At 42.3% G+C, this 24,674-nt stretch overlaps 1 protein-coding gene across 3 annotated transcripts in view; it reads left to right on the top strand.

Moving 5' to 3' along the window:
• LOC139443493 (transient receptor potential cation channel subfamily M member 8-like) overlaps positions 1 to 24,674 on the top strand; it is a 79,439-nt gene that overhangs the window by 41,286 nt on the left and 13,479 nt on the right. For all 3 annotated transcript variants that reach the window (XM_071224480.1, XM_071224479.1, XM_071224478.1), the window contains exons 16-24: positions 3,581 to 3,681; positions 5,554 to 5,782; positions 11,323 to 11,396; positions 12,034 to 12,133; positions 13,135 to 13,263; positions 13,880 to 14,134; positions 17,894 to 18,074; positions 19,151 to 19,274; positions 21,489 to 21,739. In XM_071224480.1, coding sequence (XP_071080581.1) covers positions 3,581 to 3,681; positions 5,554 to 5,782; positions 11,323 to 11,396; positions 12,034 to 12,133; positions 13,135 to 13,263; positions 13,880 to 14,134; positions 17,894 to 18,074; positions 19,151 to 19,274; positions 21,489 to 21,739 — 1,444 coding nt within the window. The remainder of the gene's footprint in view (positions 1 to 3,580; positions 3,682 to 5,553; positions 5,783 to 11,322; positions 11,397 to 12,033; positions 12,134 to 13,134; positions 13,264 to 13,879; positions 14,135 to 17,893; positions 18,075 to 19,150; positions 19,275 to 21,488; positions 21,740 to 24,674) is intronic.

The following is a 24,674-nucleotide window of genomic DNA, read 5'->3' as shown; positions in this document are numbered from 1 at the left end:
GCTGGAAGTGCAGAGAGGGCAAATGCATGGAAGAGACAAGATGCAATCAGTGCTCTATCTAAGAAGGCCTTCACCAAGCTAGCTGAAGCCTCAATTAAAGCTAGAAGACGAGAAACAGCTTAGAAGAAAATCGACGTCATAACGGCTATTGACACTGACTTAGCCTCTGTCTCAGCGCCTCTACCAACTACTCCGGTGAATGAATCATCTCCTGCGTTCTTTATGAACTTTATAAAACAACTCATCAAACACCAAAAGGAGATGATGGAGTCGATGTTTGAGTCCTGCTTCTCAGCTCTCAGCTATAACTCAGGACAAGGAGATGCATAAGAAGAAGTAGACACAGTATTGACTTAGAAGAGTCCTCCGGCCAAGTGGCCGCTTGGGGGACAGCCATCTGTTCAGGCCACAGCCACAACCGTATGACCTACCCCAGATGATTATACTAACTCTCAAGCTTTACCCTCCCGTGAAACATGGACATCTAGATCTCCGCTTGGGTCCTGTCTGGGTTCCGCAAGGCCATACTCCCAAGCTAAGCCACCGTACGGCCTCTGCACACACTCCACAATAGCCCAGCAGACCATTACGCGAGTGTCACTTCAACCGCAAGATCGCCATCAACTGATGGTACCCAAGCCGACCACTCGGACCGCACCGGACCGTCCAACTGACTGAGACAAAGATTACATCATGGGACAGTCTAGCGGTTTGATGTAGGCCCGACCATTATTCCTGTACGGGCTCCGTCATACACGTTCAGTCATCACAAGCCGCACGGACCTTACTCATAGCAGAATCCTGGACACATCAGATGTTGAACTGCAAGGGTAACAGATTGAGGGTATGGATTATGACGAACATCCACCCCTCCCGGGAATTACGCACAGTCATTCTGGGTCGGAATCGGACTTATATGAGGAGGGTAATCAGGCTGACGATTCACCCCAGTGGGATTATACAGAGGGATACAGCTTTGTGGAACTCACTAAGGAGTTATATCACCTTAAGCCTGTGCTCCAACCTCCAATGACAGAATATTCACCCCCAAAGATGCCGGAATATCGAGGATGTCATGATCCTACATCATTTCAACACATCCACCAGACATTTCCAGATCATCAAGTTTTGGGCGAAGACTTTTTGAAGCTAGTACGCAACTCTAATACTAAAGTCTTGTTACCTGCTTCATTGATCAAAGACCTGTCAATGGCATCCAGACATTCAATGGACATTAGCGCATATATCAACTGGTTTGATGCTTGAATCAGGCACATCATTCTGCCGTTGCAGACATCATATGACGGCATATCCGGAAAGACTCATCCGCAGCCTGCTAGACACCATAGTCAGAATGCAGGCAGACTTACTCTCTACCCAGGTGTGGATGTCTTCACAGCTACTTTTGGTTCAGCGTCAAAAACTACAAGCACAGATTCGTTCAAGAGCTGTTTCCAACCAAATGAAGAGGTTGATAATGACACAACCAATATCTGCTCCCAAGATGTTTAACGGCAAATTGGGACATGTCATAGACAAGGTCAGACAAGACACAATGGAACTATCAACCTAGCTGTTAAGGCACATGGATCTTCCTATCCCCTGAAGCGTTCCTGGGATCAGAAGGACTTGTCATTTATACAGCCATCTAAGAATAAGTTTGTCCCCTTTCCCCGGGAAGGATTGTTCCAACCGAGTTGGGGGTACGACAAGCATCAGTCTTCTCAGGATTCATTTCGTCAGTCTGACTACAAGAAACCAGGATCCTATCTCCGGGGGCAGAGGTGAATGCATGTTCTGACTTCCTTGCCACCCATTCCGCTGTTAATGACCCTTTCGACTGCGATTTATGCCTCGATTCAAGGATCTGACACCAGCAGCATCAGAGGGTGAGTACACCCTTGATTATCCTGTATTTTAGTGTAGGATGGATTAGGAGCACCTTGAGTATCAACTGCTTCTAGTACTAAGTGCAGATGACTGGAAGTGACATCAAAGCTGGAAGAGATAGAACCGGAAGTGACGTCATCACCGGAAGGGAGATCATAAGTGACGTCAGCACCAGAAATAGCAGTACAAGGTCCATCTAATCAGGAAATGAAGTCTTTTGGTAGAAATAGACCATAAGAGACGTCATTATCCAATAAAAGGGAAGTGACAAACTGGAAGTGAGGTCAGAACCGGAAGTGACGTCAGCACCAGAAACAATGTCACAAATCCATTTTTAACAAGAAATTATGTCATTTGGTAGAAATTGACCAGAAATGACATCATTATTACTAACAAGTATTACTCAGCAAATGAAATGGTAATTCTAGTGAAGGTATCACATATTTGACTGATTCTTGATTTTCAAGTCCTCAGGAGAAATTATCTTGAGTCAGGATTAGAATCAGTGATTAAATGGTTTCCAGAAGAGGAATACTGTCAGTTACACAGGGAGTTAGTAGAGGCAGATCCTGCAGGGTCCCTCTGGTATATTCTGGCAAAGGATGTAATAGAGGTAGAGGATACGCAAGAATTAAATATCGAACAATAGTTATTATTGTTAATAATTCTAAGAATACTACCTCTATTACATCAGGAGTACTCCCACCCACCTCCCCAATTCATCTACGTCTAGTGGTTAGATGTTGGAAAGAAGTGAGGCTTCCCGCCATTATGCAGGTCAAAGCTTGAGTTGTTATAGTACTATATTGGGAACAACTAATTGTGTGTAATTGACAGTGAAGAGGACATCTGTTGAAACTCTGAAAATTTAGTTAGTGTGACTGAAACCAAAATACAGGATTTATGGCAAAGGATGTTATAGAGGTAGTATTCTTAGAATTGTTAACAATGATACCGTATTCGACGTAATAAGCGCCCAGGGCACTCTCAAAATTAGAAATAGCTGGCTCTTATCAAAATATTATTTTGGTGGAAAAAAAACAGAGTTGAAAGATAAATTTCGTGTTCATGTACGACAGATATATTTTTCCAGAATTTAATTGCCCATGATTAAGGTTGCATATAACACACGAGTGCGTATCATACGCGAAAAAATAAGTCTTGTGAATATTGATCATCCGGAAGGGGTGCTAATTGGGATTGTTCCCTAGCCAATATATTCACAAATATCGCCGTGGGCGCTTATTAGAGCGGGGCACTTATTACGTCGAATAAGGTAACTATTGTTTAATGTTTGTAGACATAATAGCATTTGCTCTGATTGGGGAGGCATTGTCATGTTCAGTGTTAGACAATGAATATTTGTAGACAAAATAGCATCTGCTCTGGTTGGGAAGGCGTTGTCAGGCCTTGTTCAGTGTTAGACAATGTATGTTTGACAATGTAGACAAAATAGCAACTGTAAGGATGTAAAAGAGGTAGAGGATTCACAAGAATTATATATTGTCTAACACTGGACATGACAATGCCTCCCCAACCAGAGCAGGTGCTATTTTGTTCTACACATTATACATTGTCTAACACAGAACAAGGCAGTTGTTAGACAATGTATATTTGAAGGACCAAAATAGCACCTACTCTGGTTGGGGAGGCGTTGTCATGTTCAGTGTTAGACAATGTATGTTTGTAGGACAAAATAGCAACTGCACTGGTTGGGGAGGCAGTACTGCGGGAACTGGCAAAGATGGAAGACAACTTGGACACTGAAACAGTGTTACACCATAATGCTAGGTTGGTATTCCTCACACAGCTAATATTTTATTTCCTCAACTTATAACCTTGGTCACTCACTGTGTCCAATACCCGAAATGGAGACATGGATGTTTTAGGGCAGAGTGTTTAACACACCCTAAAGCTTGTCCCATGGCCTGGGGTGGTATTCATAAAAGAACTTAAGTCTGAAAAAACAAAAATAAGTCTTGCAAAAAAGCGTTTTTCACCTATTCTGATTTAAGTTTTAAGATTTGACTTAAGTCATATACATGAAGCAACTTAGGCTTAAGTTTTCTGACTGGGTAGTGGTAGGCTTAACTACAAGGTGTTTGACTGAAGTCAATAAACAAAATGGCTGCCGTACCGCTAGGGCGTCGTTCGTTTCATCAAAGAAGACAAAGTCTTGTTGAATACAACTATGAGGAGTTAACACGGCGATACCGTTTAGATGGAAATGGCATTAGGTACGTAGCTAATTAATTGCAGCTGACGTTGAGCCTGCAACTAACTGTAACCACGCACTTGACGAGATACAAAAGACGCTGATCACTTTAAGGTAATTTGCAACGGGAAAGTTTCAGTTGTGGTATGCAGATGATCGAGGTGTCACTCAGCCCACTATTTCCAGAGTTGTGAATCAGTGTATCACCAGTTTGTCATCTGCATCTACAGTATAGGTGTCATCATTGTTCTGTCCATCTTCCCGAGGCAAGAGAGTTAACTGGATATAAAAGTCCAGTTTCCACCCTTGCCAAACTAGGCTGGTATTGAGTTACATTTTGGCTTGACTAACGAGTCTATGCATAGTCCATTCAAAATCGCGCACCGAAATCGAAATTCGGTTTGTAAACGCAGAATTTGCAAAGCATGTGCACCGCCGACTTGTTGTCAGCAGATATTTTCCAAATCTTTTCATGTTTTTAATCAAGGTGCTGACATGTTTTGATGCATTTCGCGATTTATCGACCCATTTTATCACATTATAGATCTCGATTATCGAGAATATCGTCCTGACTGGGCGCCACCATTTTGTGTGAAACAAACGCAAGTGATACGACAGATGGAATCTGATTGGTCCATAGGAGAGGCTTAGAAGAGACATAATTGGTAATAGCCACTGGTGGCGCTACGATCGAGCCCAGTTATTCCAGGCTTGTTCGGCAAGGGTGGAAACTGGACTTTTAAAGTCAGTTAACTCTCTTTCCTCGGAAAGATGTGTTCTGTCTAGTTACCTATTTGTCAATGCTTTCAAACCCATGGCACTGATCTGAAAGCTATTCACACTAATATATATGTGGTTTAGGTTTGATATTGAATTGGTACAAACATAAGTTTCCAATTTTTTATATTTTTATACATTTTATATATGCCACTACTGTCTATATCAAAGAATAGTGTTTTATGCTTTTTATTGACCTGACATTGTTTTGGGCTGAAAATTATGAGAGGGGTTTTAATTGTTTTGTGGTCTTAAAATCAGAAGTGCTGTTATTGCACAGTAATGCTCGGGAACAGCTTGATACATACTTTGACAGAATTATTACAGATTTCACTTATGGTGAGCCCATGAAGATCCGGGGTAGAATAGGTCTTTAGGAACCCATGCTTGTCATAAGAGGCGACTAACGGGATCGGGTGGTCAGGCTTGCTGACTTGGTTGATGCATGTCATTGATCCCAAATGTCACTGGATTGTCTGGTCCAGACTCGATTATTTACAGACAGCTGTCATATAGCTGGAATATTGCTGAGTGCGGCGTTAAACAACAAACAAACAAACAAACAAACAAACAGACAAACTTACCTTGAATGCAGATACACATTTGTCTGTCAAAGTTGTCACAAACACTGGAGTGCCTCAATGCTTTGACTTTTAATTCAACTTTTTTAGAAAGTTTGATGACTTGGCAGTGGAAATGTTGAAAAAATGTTATGAGGTGGATGAAGAGGAAACGTTCAATTTGCTGCTGCGGAGGACCAAGTGGTGGGGGAACAAGTCCTGTCTGCAGCTGGCGGTACAGCTGAAGAGTCGCGGGTTCATTTCCCAGCAAGCCTGCAAGTCGCTCCTCGACAAGATCTGGTTAGGGGGGATCAATGCATCCAAGTCCTCCTTCAAAAAAGTAAGTGAAGAGATTAAAGTCTTGGTGGTTGAAAAACATGAAATATACATTGCTCGTTTCATGAGCCTCATTTCAAGGATCCCCATAAAGATACGGGTGAGAAATGGTCTTCAGCAACCCATGTCATCATATCCCATCTGTCTATATTGATACTCATGATGTCCAGACTCGATTATTTGCAGACCACCATCATATACATTTGTAGCTGGAATATACTGTAAACAGGGAATTTTTTGCGACCGTTTTATTATCGCGAGTTTGCGAACGAGACTCAATCGCAAAAATTAAAAACGCAAAAATAAGTATAAATAATACATACATACTTTATTCATTGCAACACGTCATCAAATGTTGAAATCATCAACCAGAACTACAAGTTACTCAATAAGTTAAAAACACAAATGAATGCAGAATGGTCACACAATACATCACAAATGACAGTGTAAACAGACCAGTTAGTGTCACTGTTACCTCACAGTAATCCTGCCTTCTTCCAACCTCGCTTGATTGCGTCAGTGTCCTTTGCAATTTTGTCCACACATGACATGACACTGAGTTGAGTCAATTATCATATTTGATAATTGGTCGCAATCTCTTCCGGTCAACTTTCCGGCCAACTCAGAAAATCTAGCTTCGGAGAGAAGCTGTCTATTTGTTGGTACGCGAGGGATCATCTCAACACTGCAGCTCGCAAAAATATCTCGTCGCAGTATTGTCTTTGGCGTGGTATTCGCAATATTTTAACGGCGCAGAAATAAAGCTGTTTACAGTAGTTGGAGTGTGGCATTAAACAACAAACAGACATTTCAAAGAATTTTCAACATTTAATGAACAGCAGGCCATTTAAATGTGTGGTTAGATATAGTGTGTCTCATTAGTTTGTCATGTGATATATGGTTAAATAACCGACAATAAAAGTTCATGGTTACACTAGTACAAGTCGCTAATGTTCGCATTTCTTTTTGACTGTGCACACATTCCTTCTGACTTTAAGATATTTGAGATAAGACAAAGCTTCAGTCAACTTTAGTGTATGCACAATTAGATCGTTTTATTCTATATCTAAACACTTTTTGTCAGGGCTCCGATAAAACAATTTCCAATTAAACATTTTGTGCCCAACTTATGACCTACAGCAGGTACCTGGGTAGGGACAGGTAATAGGGGTTGGGTACCTAGGTAGTCAGTGACATGTCAGTCATGTGAACGCCAGCCATTGGACCACAATAGACCACACTTTTGTTTGTGACAAAATGGCAGTGGAAAGATCTTTGCTGATGGTAAGTGATACCTTGGAGCAAAGAGTGCTTTTTAGGATAAGCCTTTCATTTGATGATTATATATTCTTTATTTATGTAGTGATCACCATGTCCCTCTGTCTGTCAGCCATCCGTTTTCCGTTGCTGTAGCCGAACTCCAAAACGGTTAAATATTTCTTGTTGAAACTTTCTATATAGATCTATTTAGTGGTGACCTTGTGCCTTTTGATGACTTGGGATTTTTATTCTTTTTAATTTCTTTTGTTGTCATGATTTTTCATGATGAAAGCAAGCAGTTTTTGGTTTCGATAGCAGAACTCCAAAACCTTTAAATATTTCTTGTTGAAACTTGCTAAGGATCAGTCTGGTGGGGAGTTGGTGTATTTGGATGATTTGGGATTTTGAAAAATACTGAAGAGCATTCTTTCTTTCTTCACTTAACTGAAGGTATCCGACAGCTTCCCACGTCAAAGGTGTTAACTGACTTTCTCACAAAGTCAGTTAGCACCTTTGTCCTTGGGAAGATGGTTTCTGATGGCAATGAACCAAAAGTGGGATACCAAACTTTATTTCCAAATTGCACCAGATGAGTCTTTTTAAATTGTTAAAATCACTACAGAGATTCCACTGCTACATTGAATTACTTCAGTTGTGTGTAGGGGCAGCGGGGTGGGCTTGTGGTCAAAGCATTAGACCATCATGCTGGAGACTCAGGTTCTATTCCCACATTGGTACTACATGTAAAGCCTGTTTCTGTTATGAAATGGCTGGAATTTTGTTAAAAGCAGCATTAAAACTTCCGGACTCCCTCCCTCTAGTTCCTGTATGCTTGTGGTCCGTTTGCATCAGACCTGATGCACATCTAGATGGTATTGCAAACTGGGTATTGATGTTTGTGATTAATGTTTGTACTGTGTTAGAATTCCAGGTCAGAATAGGTCCTTATGATGCTTACCTTGCAGAATCATACAATCAACCTTTTATGTGTCTGTCTGGTAGTGTGTGTCATGTCGAGACAGGATAGATCAATCTATCAACCATTGGTGTGTCTGTCTGATAGTGTGTGTCATGTCGAGACAGGATAAATCAATCTATCAACCATTGGTGTGTCTATCTGATAGTGTGTGTCATATTCAGATAGGATAGATCAATCTATCAACCATTGGTGTACCTTTCTGATAGTGTGTGTCATGTCGAGACAGGATAGATCAATCTATCAACCATTGGTGCACCTGTCTGATAGTGTGTGTCATGTCGAGATAGGATAAATCAATCTATCAACCATTGGTGTGTCTGTCTGGTAGTGTGTGTCATGTTCAGACTGGATAGATCAATCAGTTAATTTGTGTACCTGTCTGATAGTGTGTGTCTTGGTGTCTAGAGGGGATGGGATCAATCTATCAACCATCGGGGCACCTGTCTGATAGTGTGTGTCATGTCGAGATAGGTTAAATCAATCTATCAACCATTGGTGTGTCTGTCTGGTAGTGTGTATCATATTGAGACAGGATATATCAATCTATCAACCATTGGTGTACCTGTCTGATATTGTGTGTCATGTCGAGACAGGATAGATCAATCTATCAACCATTGGTGTGTCTGTCTGATAGTGTGTGTCATGGTGTCTAGAGGGGATGGATCAATCTATAAACCATTGGTATGCCTGTCTTCGAATCAATTTTTTACAAAACACCATATGATCAATCAATTAACCATTGGTGTACCTGTCTGATAGTGTGTGTCATGTGGAGACAGGATAGATCAATCTATCAACCATTGATGTGTGTGTCATGGTGTCTAGAGGGGATGGATCAATTTATAAACCATTGGTATGCCTGTCTTCGAATCAATTTTTTACAAAACACCATATGATCAATCAATTAACCATTGGTGTACCTGTCTGATAGTGTGTGTCATGTGGAGACAGGATAGATCTATCTATCAACCATTGGTGCACCTGTCTGATGTTGTGTATCTTGTCGAGACAGGAAAGATCAATCTATCAACCAATGGTGTACCTGTCTGATATTGTGTGTCATGTCGAGACAGGATAGATCAATCTATCAACCATTGGTGTGTCTGTCTGATAGTGTGTGTCATGGTGTCTAGAGGGGATGGATCAATCTATAAACCATTGGTATGCCTGTCTTCGAATCAATTTTTTACAAAACACCATATGATATGGCTGGAATTCAAACTGGACATACAGCATAATCCACTCTGTCATCCATATATATCATTAGATATCTGTTTTTGGACGTCATACTTTTTCAGATGGTCATGTTTATCGTGATTACTTACAGCTGTGGGGTAAATGTCCACCTGCTGTCTATGTCTCTTTGTCACTATTACTGCTGTAGGGTAAATGTCCACGTGCTGTCTATATCTCTACGTCACTATTACAGCTGTGGGGTAAATGTCCACATGCTGTCTTTGTCTCTATGTCACTATTACTGCTGTAGGGTAAATGTCCACGTGCTGTCTATGTCTCTATGTCACTATTACTGCTGTAGGGTAAATGTCCATGTGCTGTCTATGTCTCTATGTCACTATTACTGCTGTAGGGTAAATGTCAACGTGCTGTCTATGTCTCTATGTCACTATTACTGCTGTAGGGTAAATGTCCACGTGCTGTCTTTGTCTCTATGTCACTATTACTGCTGTAGGGTAAATGTCCACGTGCTGTCTATGTCTCTATGTCACTAATACAGCTGTAGGGTAAATGTCCACGTGCTGTCTTTGTCTCTATGTCACTATTACTGCTGTAGGGTAAATGTCCACGTGCTGTCTATGTCTCTATGTCACTATTACAGCTGTGGGGTAAATGTCCACGTGCTGTCTATGTCTCTATGTCACTATTACTGCTGTAGGGTAAATGTCCACGTGCTGTCTATGTCTCTATGTCACTATTACAGCTGTGGGGTAAATGTCCACGTGCTGTCTATGTCTCTATGTCACTATTACTGCTGTAGGGTAAATGTCCACGTGCTGTCTATGTCTCTATGTCACTAATACAGCTGTAGGGTAAATGTCCACGTGCTGTCTATGTCTCTATGTCACTATTACAGCTGTGGGGTAAATGTCCACGAGCTGTCTATGTCTCTATTACAGCTGCTATGTCTCCTTGTCACTATTACAGCTGCTATGTCTCCTCGTCACTATTACAGCTGCTATGTCTCCTCATTACTATTACAGCTGCTATGTCTCCTCGTCACTATTACAGCTGCTATGTCTCCTCATCACTATTACAGCTGCTATGTCTCCTCGTCACTATTACAGCTGCTATGTCTCCACATCACTATTACAGCTGCTATGTCTCCTCGTCACTATTACAGCTGCTATGTCTCCTCGTCACTATTACAGCTGCTATGTCTCCTCGTCACTATTACAGCTGCTATGTCTCCTCATCACTATTACAGCTGCTATGTCTCCTCGTCACTATTACAGCTGCTATGTTTCCTCGTCACTATTACAACTGCTATGTCTCCTCATCACTATTACAGCTGCTATGTCTCCACGTCACTATTACAGCTGCTATGTCTCCTTGTCACTATTACAGCTGCTATGTCTCCTCGTCACTATTACAGCTGCTATGTCTCCTCGTCACTATTACAGCTGCTATGTTTCCTCGTCACTATTACAACTGCTATGTCTCCTCGTCACTATTACAGCTGCTATGTCTCCACATCACTATTACAGCTGCTATGTCTCCTTGTCACTATTACAGCTGCTATGTCTCCTCATCACTATTACAGCTGCTATGTCTCCTCATCACTATTACAGCTGCTGTCTCATCACTATTACAGCTGCTATGTCTCCTCACCCCTTTACAGCTGCTATGTCTCCTCGTCACTATTACAGCTGCTATGTCTCCTCGTCACTATTACAGCTGCTATGTCTCCTCGTCACTATTACAGCTGCTATGTCTCCTCATCACTATTACAGCTGCTATGTCTCCTCGTCACTATTACAGCTGCTATGTCTCCTCGTCACTATTACAGCTGCTATGTCTCCTCATCACTATTACAGCTGCTATGTCTCCTCGTCACTATTACAGCTGCTATGTCTCCTCGTCACTATTACAGCTGCTATGTTTCCTCGTCACTATTACAACTGCTATGTCTCCTCGTCACTATTACAGCTGCTATGTCTCCACATCACTATTACAGCTGCTATGTCTCCTTGTCACTATTACAGCTGCTATGTCTCCTCGTCACTATTACAGCTGCTATGTCTCCTCGTCACTATTACAGCTGCTATGTCTCCTCGTCACTATTACAGCTGACCTTGATGCTGGGGCTCATTCCAGGCGTTTCCCTCATCCTCTTCCAGATCAACAAGAAGGACAGAAAAGGGTTGGTGCAAAATGCGTCTTGTTTCCAGCACCGTTTTGTATCACAGACAGTACATCTATCACAACGGTTTGTCTCAAATGACAGTCGGAAGGACCAACTGTGCAAGGCTCATACGTTGTAGTCCCAGATTGGATTTTAGCTTTGCTGCCTATATTGAGAAGGATGTTTGCACTAACTAATGTGGCACATGGTCCTGTGCATAGCGCACAGGTAACAAATCACGTGAACTTAAGCTTGTGAAGTTGTCTGGCTGAATGTGATTCGGCAGCTTAGCTCCTGAAGCTTTTAGGGCTTCGGTCCTGCCCCACACTGAAGCATCTGTAACACGTGGTGTCTCTTTGGGCAAGTGACTTTGCTCGAAATGTGCCACTGTTCACCCAGCAGTGAACGGGTACCCGGAACGATGAGATTAACCTTTTAGCGCCTAACAGGCAGCTTGGATTGTATATTCCCCAGGGAGCTGAGAATAAGTGCACACTGATCCAGTGACCAGGGTAATAATAGTGCTTTGAGCATGCCCCTGAGTGGTGTGGAAATATGTGCAATATAAATGGACTATTGTTATTTCTGCATGCAACATTGGGCATTTGATGTTCCCCACAGTTGGACGAGGTGCTGACTTCATTCTGACTTGCAGGTTCTCCTTGGATCCAGACGAGAGGAAGAAACACAAGTTCCTCTGTGAGAAAGCTGTACTGTTCTACACGGCTCCTGTTGTCAAGTATACACTCAACCTGGTAAGTGCTACTACCATCCATCTACTGTACCATCCCCGGGCTCCCTCACACAGCACCCTGACCCATGCATCCAGGATACATGGATAGAATAGGTCTCCAGCAACCCATGCTTGCCATAAAAGGCGACTATGCTTGTTGTAAGAGGCGAATTACACGATCGGGGGGTCAGGTTCACTGACTTGGTTGTTGCATGTATCCCAATTGCGTGGATCGATGCTCATGATGTCAATCACTGGATTGGTCCAGACTCCATTATTTACAGACCACCGTCATATAGCTGCAATATTGCTGAGTGCGGCGTTAATCAACAAACAAACATCAGGCAGGAAGTGTATACGCTAGCTCTTCAAAACAATGGGACAGAGAATCTCACCCAGGTGTGTTCTGATATCAGATATGTCAACACGAGGCGGTACTCCAAGGCGAACGAGGTGTTTATACTTTTATTGACAAGTGTTGATAATTAAATTTGATGTCAAAAGACACTCAGATGAGATTCTATTTATCATCATTATCAACTCATTATTTTAACTTTTTCAGTTTATAAGATGTAATACCGTATTTGACGTAATAAGCACACGGGGCGCTATCAAAATTAGAAATAGGGGGCTCTTATTAGAAAATTATTTAGGTGGAAAAAAAACAGAGTTGAAAGATAAATTTCAAGGTTTATACTGACAGCCTGAAATGTTTATGTACGACAGATATATTTTTTGCCAGAATTTAATTGCCCATAATTAAGGGTGCATATAACACACGAGTGAGTATTGTATGTGAATAAATAAGTCTTGTGTACATTTATCAATCGGAAGGCGTGCTTATTGGGATTGTTCACTAGCCAATATATTTGCAAATATCGCCGTGGGCACTTATTAGAACGGGGCGCTTATTACATCGAATAAGGTAACTTGGTTCTGTTTTCTGTATCTTTTGAATGTAAAGCTATGTTGATAACATTCTTTCTACCACTCATCTCCATTGGCATTATCTATTTCTTTCAGGTGATGTTCATTTCATTTCTACTGTTGTTCAGTTATGTGCTGCTTGTAGATCTACAGGAGAAGTTCACCCCATTACAGGGGGTGCTGTGTGCGTGGGTGGCCACCTATCTAGGGGAGGAAGTCAGACAGGTGAGAACACCATTGCTTGTTATAGAGGGTGGTGTGTGTGGGGTGGGGTTCAATCTCAGGGAGCAAGTCGGGATTTGAGAACACCATTGCTTGTTATAGAGGTGGGGTGTGTGGGGTGGGCTCCAATCTGAAGAGACCGTCAGACAGGTGAGAACACCATAGCTTGTTACTGAGGGTTGGGTGAGGGTGGGGTTGGGTTCAGTCACAGGGAGGATGTCAGACTGGTGAGAACGCCATATCTTGTTACTGAGGGTGGGGTGTGTGGGGTGGGGTACAATCTCAAGAGGAAGTCAGACAGGTGAGAACACCATATCTTGTTACTGAGGGTTGGTGTCATTATGAAGACAAATCTGGTTGTAATTACTCTTTCCATGAGTAATTGTCATTCTTAGTTACCAATCTTAAGGAAAATAATTATCTGTTGGTAGAAATATGTGGTGTCAGTGATGAGGATGTAGCACACAATGATGCCACTTTGATTTCCTTCATATGATCAATAGATGTGCATTTGTTTGCTAATATGGTACAGGGAATCAAAGCAGTTATATTGAAGATCACAAGAGTTGTGTACTGAAATTGTGATGCACATTACACACTAAACCCTGATTTGTATCAGGTTTATGGTGTTCCTGAGCGCTCCTTAAGGAGGAAGTTTGCGGAGTATTTTCGTCAAGGTTGGAACATACTGGACCTGATAACTATCGTTGGTCTGATGGTTGGCATGTTGCTGGTCCTGGTTCCTGGAGAGACTTGCTACCTGTTTCGCAGGGTCATCCTAAACATCGACATCTTCCTGTTCGCCATGAGACTGCTCCAGATGTTTGTTGTGAGGAAGAACATCGGGCCCATGCTGACCATGATACAGAGGATGGTAAGGATATTTTTCGTTACGTCTTAGGGGGCACGGGTGGCCCAGTTGTCTAAGGCGCCGCGATTCGCTGTGTAGAGTTGCGTCCCTTGGGCACGCCAGAAACCTATGATTGATGGTTTGAATCCCGGTTCGCCCCGATTATGTTTCTAGGTTTGTCAGCACCATACCCGTGCTCGTGGGTTTCACCGAAGTGGTAAACGTCTGAGACCTGCATCACTTCGGGCTTTCCTCCCACATTAAGCTGACATGCCGCCATATAACTGGAATACTGTTAAAAGAGGTGTTAAACCCAACCCATTCACTCATTTTACATCTCATTTAGAAATATACAATTTTACCTTATCCTGACTCATTCCAATTGCTTATCTCATCTTATTCCGAAAAGGAAGTGGAAATTCCTCTGCTGTAACCCCATGAACAGAGAAAAACATCTCATTCGAACGCACCCCTCAGCTGTGCAGCAGCTTCAGAAGCATGTGACCAAGCCTATATACTTGTCATTCTCTCATTTTGGTACCAACTGGGTGATTGGGCTAAATTTCTGTGCTCTTATAAACCTGGTTTCGAGGCCACATCACCCTAATGGGGAATCTGGTACTAAAACTTCCAAATTGGTAAACATATTTTTTCATCCTCACTCAAGACAGCTTCACCAAACCCAAAATCTTGGAGCTTCACATATGGAGCATATCACAAACAGCCCCACCAGATGAGGATACTACCATGGGACCATACATCTGTCTCCCTAGCCCTTCATGGATCTACTAGAAATCTATATGATGACAAATAGAAGAGTTTTGACCAATTTGCAAGAAGTAAGGGATTCTCAGCTGCTAAAGACACTTCACCTTAAGTTGCAGAATTACTCTGTCTCCTCAGAATTATCCAAAATGTCAATGCTGGGCACATATCTAGCAGCCGTCATGTCCGTTCTTACTATGTTTAACGGTATCAAACTGACTAAAGTTCCTGAAACGATCGCTCTGCTCCATTCTAACAGACTAGGAGTTCAGCAGAAGAAATTCAAAGTCCCATCATGGGTGGGTTGGTTGGTTTGTTGTTTAATCAGAACCAGACAGTCCAGTGATTGACATCATGAGCATCGATCCACGCAATTGGGATACATGCAACAACCAAGTCAGCAAACCTGACCCTCCGATCCTGTTAATTGCCTCTTACAACAAGCATAGTCGCCTTTTACGGCAAGCATGGGTTGCTGAAGACCTATTCTACCCCCGATCTTCATGGGTCCCCCATCATGGAATCTTACCAGTGATGCTTACTAACCCCTTGAAGAAACTGGATTCGAACATCTGACACAGGAAATCCAGGAAACTAGCCTTAGCCTTAGCTAATGGTTGCCAGAATGTCAGAAATTTATGCCATAGATTTCAGCTTATTGCAGCTTATAAACTGAAAAAGTTAAAATAATGAGTTGATAATGATGATAAATAGAATCTCATCTGAGTGTCTTTTGACATCAAATTTAATTAGCAACACTCGTCGTTAAAAGTATAAACACCTCGTTTAGCCTTGGAGTATAGCCTTGTGTTGACGTATCTGATATCAGAACACACCTGGGTGAGATTCTCTGTCCCATTGTTATGAAGAGCTAGGGTATACACTTCCTGTCTGATGTTTGTTTGTTGATTAACGCCGCACTCAGCAATATTGCAGCTATATGACAGTGGTCTGTAAATAATGGAGTCTGGACCAGACAATCCAGTGATTGACATCATGAGCATCGATCCACGCAATTGGGATCGATGACATGCAACAACCAAGTCAGCGAACCTGACCCCCCGATCGTGTTATTCGCCACTTACATCAAGCATAGTCGCCTTTTACGGCAAGCATAGGTTACTGAAGACCTGTTCTACCCCGGATCTTCATGGGTCCCACCCATCATGGGATCTTACCAGTGACGCTTACTAACCCATAGAAGAAACCGGATTCGAACATCTGACACAGGAAACTAGCCTTAGCCTTAGCTAATGGCTGCCAGAATTGTCAGATATTTATGCCATGATTTCAGCTGCACTAGATTTGACAATGGCGACAATACATCAGCCCATCTGGTTCTCTTCTGGGACTTCATCGCCAAGAATCGTATTTCAACCAGACAGACAGTTTCACTTTCCACCTTTATCATTTATACTTGGTTCTAAAGATGTGGAAGATTTATCACCGTGTCCAGTCAGAGCCTCACATATTTGCTGATGAAGGACGAATTCCAGATGTCAAAAGTTAAGATGATTTTTTTCCATTTAACTAGAAATGCTACAGCAAACTTTTCTGGAACCACTCTCTCCTGGATGAGAGCAGTCTTACTTCAGAGATGCCGGTTTAGACCCTCCCTCGGCTTCCGATCTGCACGAGGTCAGAGCTCTCACTTCTACGTTGGCGCTCCATGGCAACTGCTCCGGGGATAATGGCAGGATGTTTCTGGAAATCAGACACATTCTTTAACAACCACTATCTTCGAGACTTTGCCACAGAAGATACTGAAGGGATTCACCAATTTGGACCTTCAGTGGTCGCACAACAATTGACAGTACCTATTGGAAGATAACCAAAATCAAACTCACCAAAAATCATACAGACTCTTAGAAGTCAGGTTTCCGATTTATAAACACTGACTGAGGGTAATAAGGAACATGAGTGATTACGATTGTGTCAAAATCATGACCTTTTCTTAATGCGAGAATTGTTCTAAGTAAGCTGGAATATGATTCTATGTGCACTTACAAAATCCCTGAAATCTCTTGATTTTCTCCTAGTCTCTCACCAGTACGGAGGTGGTGCCCTACTACAGACTGATGTCCAAGAACATTAAGAAGACGTTCCCATGGGGTTAATTGAACAGATCACAATCTGAATCATGCATACGGTGGATCCCACCACCAACCATGGGATTCAAGCAATTAGTATGAGTTAGCATAAGGTAAAATATGTATTTTTTAGGGTAAAAATATCCTTTGTACTTATCCTGAATCACATGCTGTAGTGCCCACCAAGACATCCCTGCTTCCAGTATACGGTATACGATTATACAGGCTTGGTCACATGCTCCCAGTGCAGCTGCACGGCTGAAGGATGTGGTCGGGTGAGATGTTTCTCTCTGTTCTTGGGAACACAGCCTTTTAGGAATGAGATGAGATAAGCAATTAGTATAATTCGGGATAAGTTTAAATGATATTTTTACCCTAAGAAATAACATTTTGCTTGACCATGATTGGCATCTTCCCGAGGCAAGAGAGTAAACTGACTATACAAGTCCAGTTTCAACACTTGCTGAACTAGGCTGGTATTATGGAATTACATTTTGGCTGGACTAACAAGTCTATGCATAGTCCAATCAAAATCATGCACCAAAATTGAAACTTGAATTATAGAACTTGATTATCGATCAGATCGTCCTGACTGGGCGCCACCATTTTGTGTGAAGCAAATGCAAGTGATACGAGAGGTGGAATCTGATTGGTCTTTCGGAGAGGTTTAGAAGGGATATAACTGGTAATAGCCACAGGTGGCGCTACGCTCGAGCCCAGTAATTCCAGCCTAGTTCGGCAAGGGTGGAAACTGGACTTTTAAAGTCAGTTAACTCTCTTTCCTCGGAAAGATGCATGATTGGTTACTTCAGCAGCCTTGTTCCCTTGTTGGGAAGCAGCCCTTGCCATGGTGATGATGCATCAGTGCACTGTTGTACATGGTTAAAGGTGATGCCTACTTAAAGGCTGATTCTGATTTGTGTTTCAGATTAGTGATACTGCATCATTTATGACAATCCTCCTGGTGTTTGTCTTCTCATACGGAGTTGTCTCCCATTCGGTTCTGTTTCCACAAGCTTCTGCTGAGTGGCGCCTCCTATATGATGTTCCTCATCGAGCCTATTGGCAGATCTACGGAGAGTTCTTCCTGGATGACCTTCAGGACACAGGTAATCATCACAATTGCACCCAACTTTCCAAGTCTATCACAGCTCTCATGTGTCAGGCAGATGTTGTAGAGATGCATGGCTTCAGTGATCTCCTTCCATACAGCCTGATGGGTCTACATATGCATTACAAAGTTGAGATGGCATTGCGCAACAACTACACCATGGTACAAAATATAATATCAAGATTCACACAGCACATGCCACCCCAACATGACATCTAGGTTCAGACATCACATCCCATCCCAACATGACATCGAGGTTCAGACACCTCACCCCAATATGACATCTAGGTTGATACATCACATCCCAACCCAACATGACATCTCGGTTCAGACATCACATCCCGTCTAAACATGACATCTTGGTTCAGACATCACATCCCATCCCAACATGACATCGAGGTTCAGACACCTCACCCCAATATGACATCTAGGTTGATACATCACATCCCAACCCAACATGACATCTCGGTTCAGACATCACATCCTACCCCAACATGACATCTCGGTTCAGACATCACATCCCACCCCAATATGACATCTGGGTTCAGACATAACATCACATCCCAACATGACATCTAGGTTCAGACATCACATCTCACCCCAACATGACATCTAGGTTCAGACATCACATCTCACCCAAACATGACATCTCGGTACAGACATCTCACCCCAACATGACATCTAGGTTCAGACATCTCACCTCAACATGACATCTTGGTTCAGACATCACATCCTAACATGACATCAGGTCTTTTTTTTCTATTATCAAATGAAATAGCAAATTCTCTTTTCACAAAATATCTTAGATGTGTTTCCAAAATATATTAAATATAAATGAATGGGTCAATGTGTGAAAGGATACGGGATTAAGATCTGAATCAATACAGGCGAGTGTGTATCGCATATCATATCATTTGAGAATATTATCGATGCATTGATGTATTGGTGAATCCTCACATCCCTAGGTTCCACTGTTGTTTTGTTGTTGTTTATTTTATTGTTGTTTGTTTTTGTTTTTTTGTTTTGTTGTTGTTTGTTTTGGTTTTTGTTGTTGTTTCCTGTGCATGTTTTCAGACATCGTCAACAAGACCTCCAGCAGACAGCCTGAAATTTCCCAGTACATTGTGGAGGGCTTCCTTGCTGTCTATGCCATCATCACACATGTGCTTCTCCTAAATATACTCATAGCAAAGTTCAAGTGAGCCTAATTCCTTCATAAACATTCACACAGGCTGAGATATCATCTACCAGTAAATAGAGAATCTCACCCGAGTGTATTTTGATATCAAATATATCAACACTCGTTGATAAAACTGGAGATATTTATCAACGAGTGTTGATATATTTGATATCAAAAGACAAGAGGGTGAGATTTTATTTATCATCCAACATCATTCTTCTAACATTTTCAGTTTGTAGACAGTAATTAGCAGTGTCTTACGTTCTTAAGTGTAAAAAGTACTGCTAACAGCTTCAGTAGCAGAGCCATTAGTGATGTCATTTGATTGTGACCAATGACATCACAATGGTCTGCAAAGCATTGTGATGCAATTTCACTGCAGCGATATCTACAATTTAGATATTGCTTGGTCTCACCCAAGGATATCTCATGTGGGAGCCAGTTTGGGATGATAAAAGGCCTTGTAAATATATGATGTGTCTTGAAATGTACCACATTTTTATATACAAATGAAAGCATTGTAGTTGCTAGGTAAAGTGTGACATTTTTGCCTCCACATTGAAGTTGCATGGCCTTCAGTTTTGGTGAGGGAGTCTTTACAAGTCCTTGAATTTGGGGAAGTTTTGTACCTCCCTGTTCTCACTAACACCTGGACCGCCTCCGTGGTCTTGTGGTAGAGCACCCACCCAGAGGGAAGAAGGTCCGGGGTTCAATCCCCATTTGCGTCATACCAAAAGACGTTAAAAGATGGTACTTGTTGTTACCCTGTCTGGCGCTCGGCATTAAGGGGCTAAAACGAGGTCTGGTCGGCTCGGAGTCAGTATACTGTGTCTGAGTGGGGTATTCATGTTAAACTGCGGCATGGTATCTCAGTGGGCTAGCACAAAATTCGGCATCAGCCCGGACTAGTACAAGCAAGCACCCCCCCCCACACACACACACACACTTCGCCATATACAGTCAAGTCCCATTAATCCTACCTGGTTGGTTGCAAAATCGGACAACTACACGATAGATAACGATACGAACACTAATTGTTCATCAGTTGTTTATTGTTCAGCAAGTTTATCTCTACAGCCATTGTTGTATGCAGCTCCCAGCCGACTCGCATCAAAACACGGGCTGTGTACTCACGGCAGATGACCATGGAGTACGCTGATCACCCGATCACTGTGTCGGATAAACGAGACTGATTAATGAGTAATTTCAGTAATTCTTTGCAAATTAGGTGTGTCGGTGTGCGAGTGTGAGACTGTCAGATTAACAGGTCTAAATAGCACTGATTTAATCGGTTCCCATCATTAGTGTCGGATAGAGCCGATTGTCTGATTAACGAGTGTCAGATTAACGAGACTTGACTGTAGGTACAACAATCTTGGATGCGAATTTAAACCCCATTTCAGCTCACTAACACGGAGCATGCCAATATTATCACAGAGAACCCTATCTGCTTTGATGTCAATTTGAGCATGTTTTGCATCATGTTTTTTGTATTTTGTCCGATAATTCAAGATTTCCATAGGTACACCTACATAACACCAGCGCACCCAAGCAAACAATGTGTTGACTTGGTAAATTTGACACATGCACTTTACTTGCTGCTGTCTAGAAATACATCAAATAAAAGGCTGTAAATGGATTGCAAGTGATTTTGTGGCATTTGATTGGCTATCCAAGGAATAGTTTTTGCGTTTATGTTTCCATTAACTAATAAAATAGTTTGGCCATGCCCACTAACAGAACACTGTTTCCTGATTGGTTGAAGATAGAAGTGGCACTGCTTGTGTTCCATTATTGTTGTCTGCAGCGTTTTTGTGTTACAAACTAATGATAACTCTGTTTCCTCGTTATTCATGGCATATTTATTCACAAGAATTGACTTCCATACGTTATGCATTTACGGAGTTATAAACATAAAAATATGAAATGCACACTTTGTGTGGATGTACGCAGTGTGCACACCATTTTTTACATTAATAACATTGTTTTTTAAATGTAATCTGGCAACGATTTTTGAGTTTATTTGCGTACAACTTACTGAAATGGTGAGTTCTAAATAGACCTGAATCCTGGGTACCAAAAGGGGGCTGCACCATTCTTTCTACTGAAAGTACCGAATTTATATTTAAACTTTATGACACATCACAGCCTACAATGCTGAATAAGCTTAATAGACATGCTCCATGTTTAGCAGGATATTGTGTTTTTGATATATTGTTTCATGTATTTCAGTTATACGTTTAGTAAGGTTCAGGAAGAGGCAAGTAAGATTTGGGCGTGGCACAGGTGTCAGATCATCCACGAATTTTACACACGGCCCTGGCTGCCGCCACCGTTTAATGTCATCCACCTCCTTGTCTGGCTTCTAACGTCATCTGTTCGAGCAGTAAGAGCTGTGTGTAGCAAGTGTTGCAGGCAATCTTGTTGCCACGGACACCAGACGAGGAGTCATGAAGATAGTGCAATTCCACTTCGCAGTGAAGGTGAGATTACAAGATTTTCATAAACTGAAACACTTTGAAAATGCATAATCATATTGAACTTAAAATCAGAAAAGATTTGTTTTGGTGCTGAAGTCCATCTCCAAATGAGATGACCACATTGTTATGTTTCATTATGTCATGCCCATCTTCCGAGGCAAGAGAGTTAACTCACGATAAAAGTCCAGCAGTTTCTAGGTTCTACTACACCAAATCAGAACCAGTTGCGACAGTGCGGTTTTCGTAGGGTGCAGATAGAGAGATATCTGAAGGCTGTGATTGGAGGATATTCTGTAAGATTTTTATGTCTTTTAAATGTACATCCATCCAGTTATTAAAACTGACCATGTTTTTCTATATTTAGTACTGTCTTTTTCAACATGATGACTTATGCTGAATATGACCACAGCTATTTTCAAGTAGGTGACATTTGGTGCGGAACTGGGGATGGTGTGTTTAGCATCCTGTACTCGGAAAAGGAGCTGGCTAAGCTGGTCATTTTTTATGTTTTTATTGCTGCTCTAAAGCCAAACTGTGCACACACGTACAGGTAATAGCTGTTAAATGCTTAGTTATTTTTTAAAGAAATCTAACGTTACTATAGACGTCTATGGGAAAACATTTGGTTGTGTGTAACCTCTACCCTTGCCGAACTAGGCTGGTATAAAGGAGTTAGATTTGTCTGGACTGACGAGTCTATGCATAATCATGCAACGATATTGAAATCCGGTTTGTAAATTCTTGTGCAGATTTTGGTCGTTTGGAATACACGTATTTGCAAGCATGTGCACCCCCAACTCAACAGATATTTTCAAAATCTTTTCATGTTTTTAATCAAGGTGCTCGCAGGATTAGATGCACTTTGCGATGTAAGATCTGTTTTATCACAATACAGATCTTGATTATCGATCAGATCATCTTGACTGGGCGCCGCCATTTTGTTTGAAACAAATGCAAGTGATATGAAATATGATTGGTCCATAGGAGGACATAGAAGGGACATAACTCATAACCACAGGTGGTGCTATGATCGAGCCCAGGAATTCCAGCATAGTTCGGCAAGGGTGGAAACTAGACTTTTACAGTCAGTGAACTCTCTTGCCTCAGGAAGATGTCTCATGCCTAAAAATTCATAGCAACTTAATTTGACTTTTGTGGCCATATTGCCAAATATTACAAAAATCAAATATGTTTTTTCAAACTGTTTCAGAATATATGTAAAGCTTACCTCCTTAAAATAATATTAATTTAAAAATGTACAATATAATAGAAGACAGTCCTATGTACTTTTAATGTATGGCTTACAAGCCAACATGTTAATTGCACAAACATGCCAGAAATTGCAAAGTTTAGATTAGAGATTACATAATAAGCACAACTGATGAACCATCCCAGACCATGGATAAGCCCATCTCTCAGACTAGTCTGCCCATCCAGGTATCGATTGTTCCCTTCCAGAAATCCATGGTGTCCCTCAAGGTATCCATGGTGGCTGTCCAGGTATCCATGGTGTCCGTCCAGGTATCCATGGTGTCCGTCCAGGTATCCATTGTGTCTGTCCAGGTATCCATGGTGTCCGTCCAGGTATCCATGGTGTCCCTCAAGGTATCCATGGTGTCCGTCCAGGTATCCATGGTGTCCGTCCAGGTATCCATAGTGTCCGTCCAGGTATCCATGGTGGCTGTCCAGGTATCCATGGTGTCTGTCCAGGTATCCATGGTGTCCGTCCAGGTATCCATGGTGTCCGTCCAGGTATCCATGGTGTTCGTCCAGGTATCCATGGTGGCTGTCCAGGTATCCATGGTGTCTGTTCAGGTATCCATGGTGTCCGTCCAGGTATCCATAGTGTCCCTCAAGGTATCCATGGTGGCTGTCCAGGTATCCATGGTGTCCGTCCAGGTATCCATGGTGTCCATCCAGGTATCCATGGTGTCCGTCCAGGTATCCATGGTGTCCGTCCAGGTATCCATGGTGTCCCTCAAGGTATCCATGGTGTCCGTCCAGGTATCCATGGTGGCTGTCCAGGTATCCATGGTGTCTGTTCAGGTATCCATGGTGTCCCTCAAGGTATCCATGGTGGCTGTCCAGGTATCCATGGTGACTGTCCAGATACCCATGGTGTCCGTCCAGGTATCCATGGTGGCTGTCCAGGTATCCAAAGTGGCTGTCCAGGTATCCATGTTGTCCGTCCAGGTATCCATGGTGGCTGTCCAGGTATCCATGGTGGCTCTCCAGGTATCCATGGTGGCTGTCCAGGTATCCATGGTGTCCGTCCAGGTATCCATGGTGGCTATCCAGGTATCCATGGTGGCTATCCAGGTATCCATTGTGTCTGCTTGTCATCACATTCCATACCTGACAGGGTGGCAATCGACGTGACTGATCTCCGTCAGTAGTAATCTCCCATACATCCACTACAGGGCTAACAACTACCTCCATGTATTGCTGTTCAGAGACCGCATGTAATGAGTTCATGGTGCTTCATACTGTTGTCACCCAGCTAAAAACATGACCTGAGTCTTGATCAAGCCAACAAACAAAGAAGCAAGTCCTCTGAGAGGAATCTAATAATTAGCCTATAAGGCTAAGAGTTCATTGCTCTTGGTGGGCACCCATTCTTGTGTCTTCTTTGTGATACTCACAAGACCTCTTCGTCCTAATTCTCATTAGCTGTTATGACAGACAGGAAATATCATCAGGATTGAAATGACTGCCTCCATGGTCTTGTGGTAGAGCGTCCACCCGGAGAGCGGAAGGTCCGGGGTTCGATCCACAGACGCGTCATACCAAAAGACATTAAAAGATGGTACTTGTTGTTACCCTGTCTGGCGCTCGGCATTAAGGGTCTAAAACAAGGACTGGTCGGCTCAGAGTCAGTATACTGTGTCTGAGTGGGGTATTCATGTTAAACTTCGGCATGGTATCTCAGTGAGCTAGC

The sequence above is a fragment of the Haliotis cracherodii genome, unplaced genomic scaffold (genome assembly GCF_022045235.1).
Source record: "Haliotis cracherodii isolate W230 unplaced genomic scaffold, xgHalCrac1.p SCAF_5, whole genome shotgun sequence".
In the NCBI taxonomy this organism is placed as follows: Eukaryota; Metazoa; Mollusca; class Gastropoda; order Lepetellida; family Haliotidae; genus Haliotis; species Haliotis cracherodii.
This window is presented reverse-complemented; position numbering and strand designations above follow the sequence as displayed.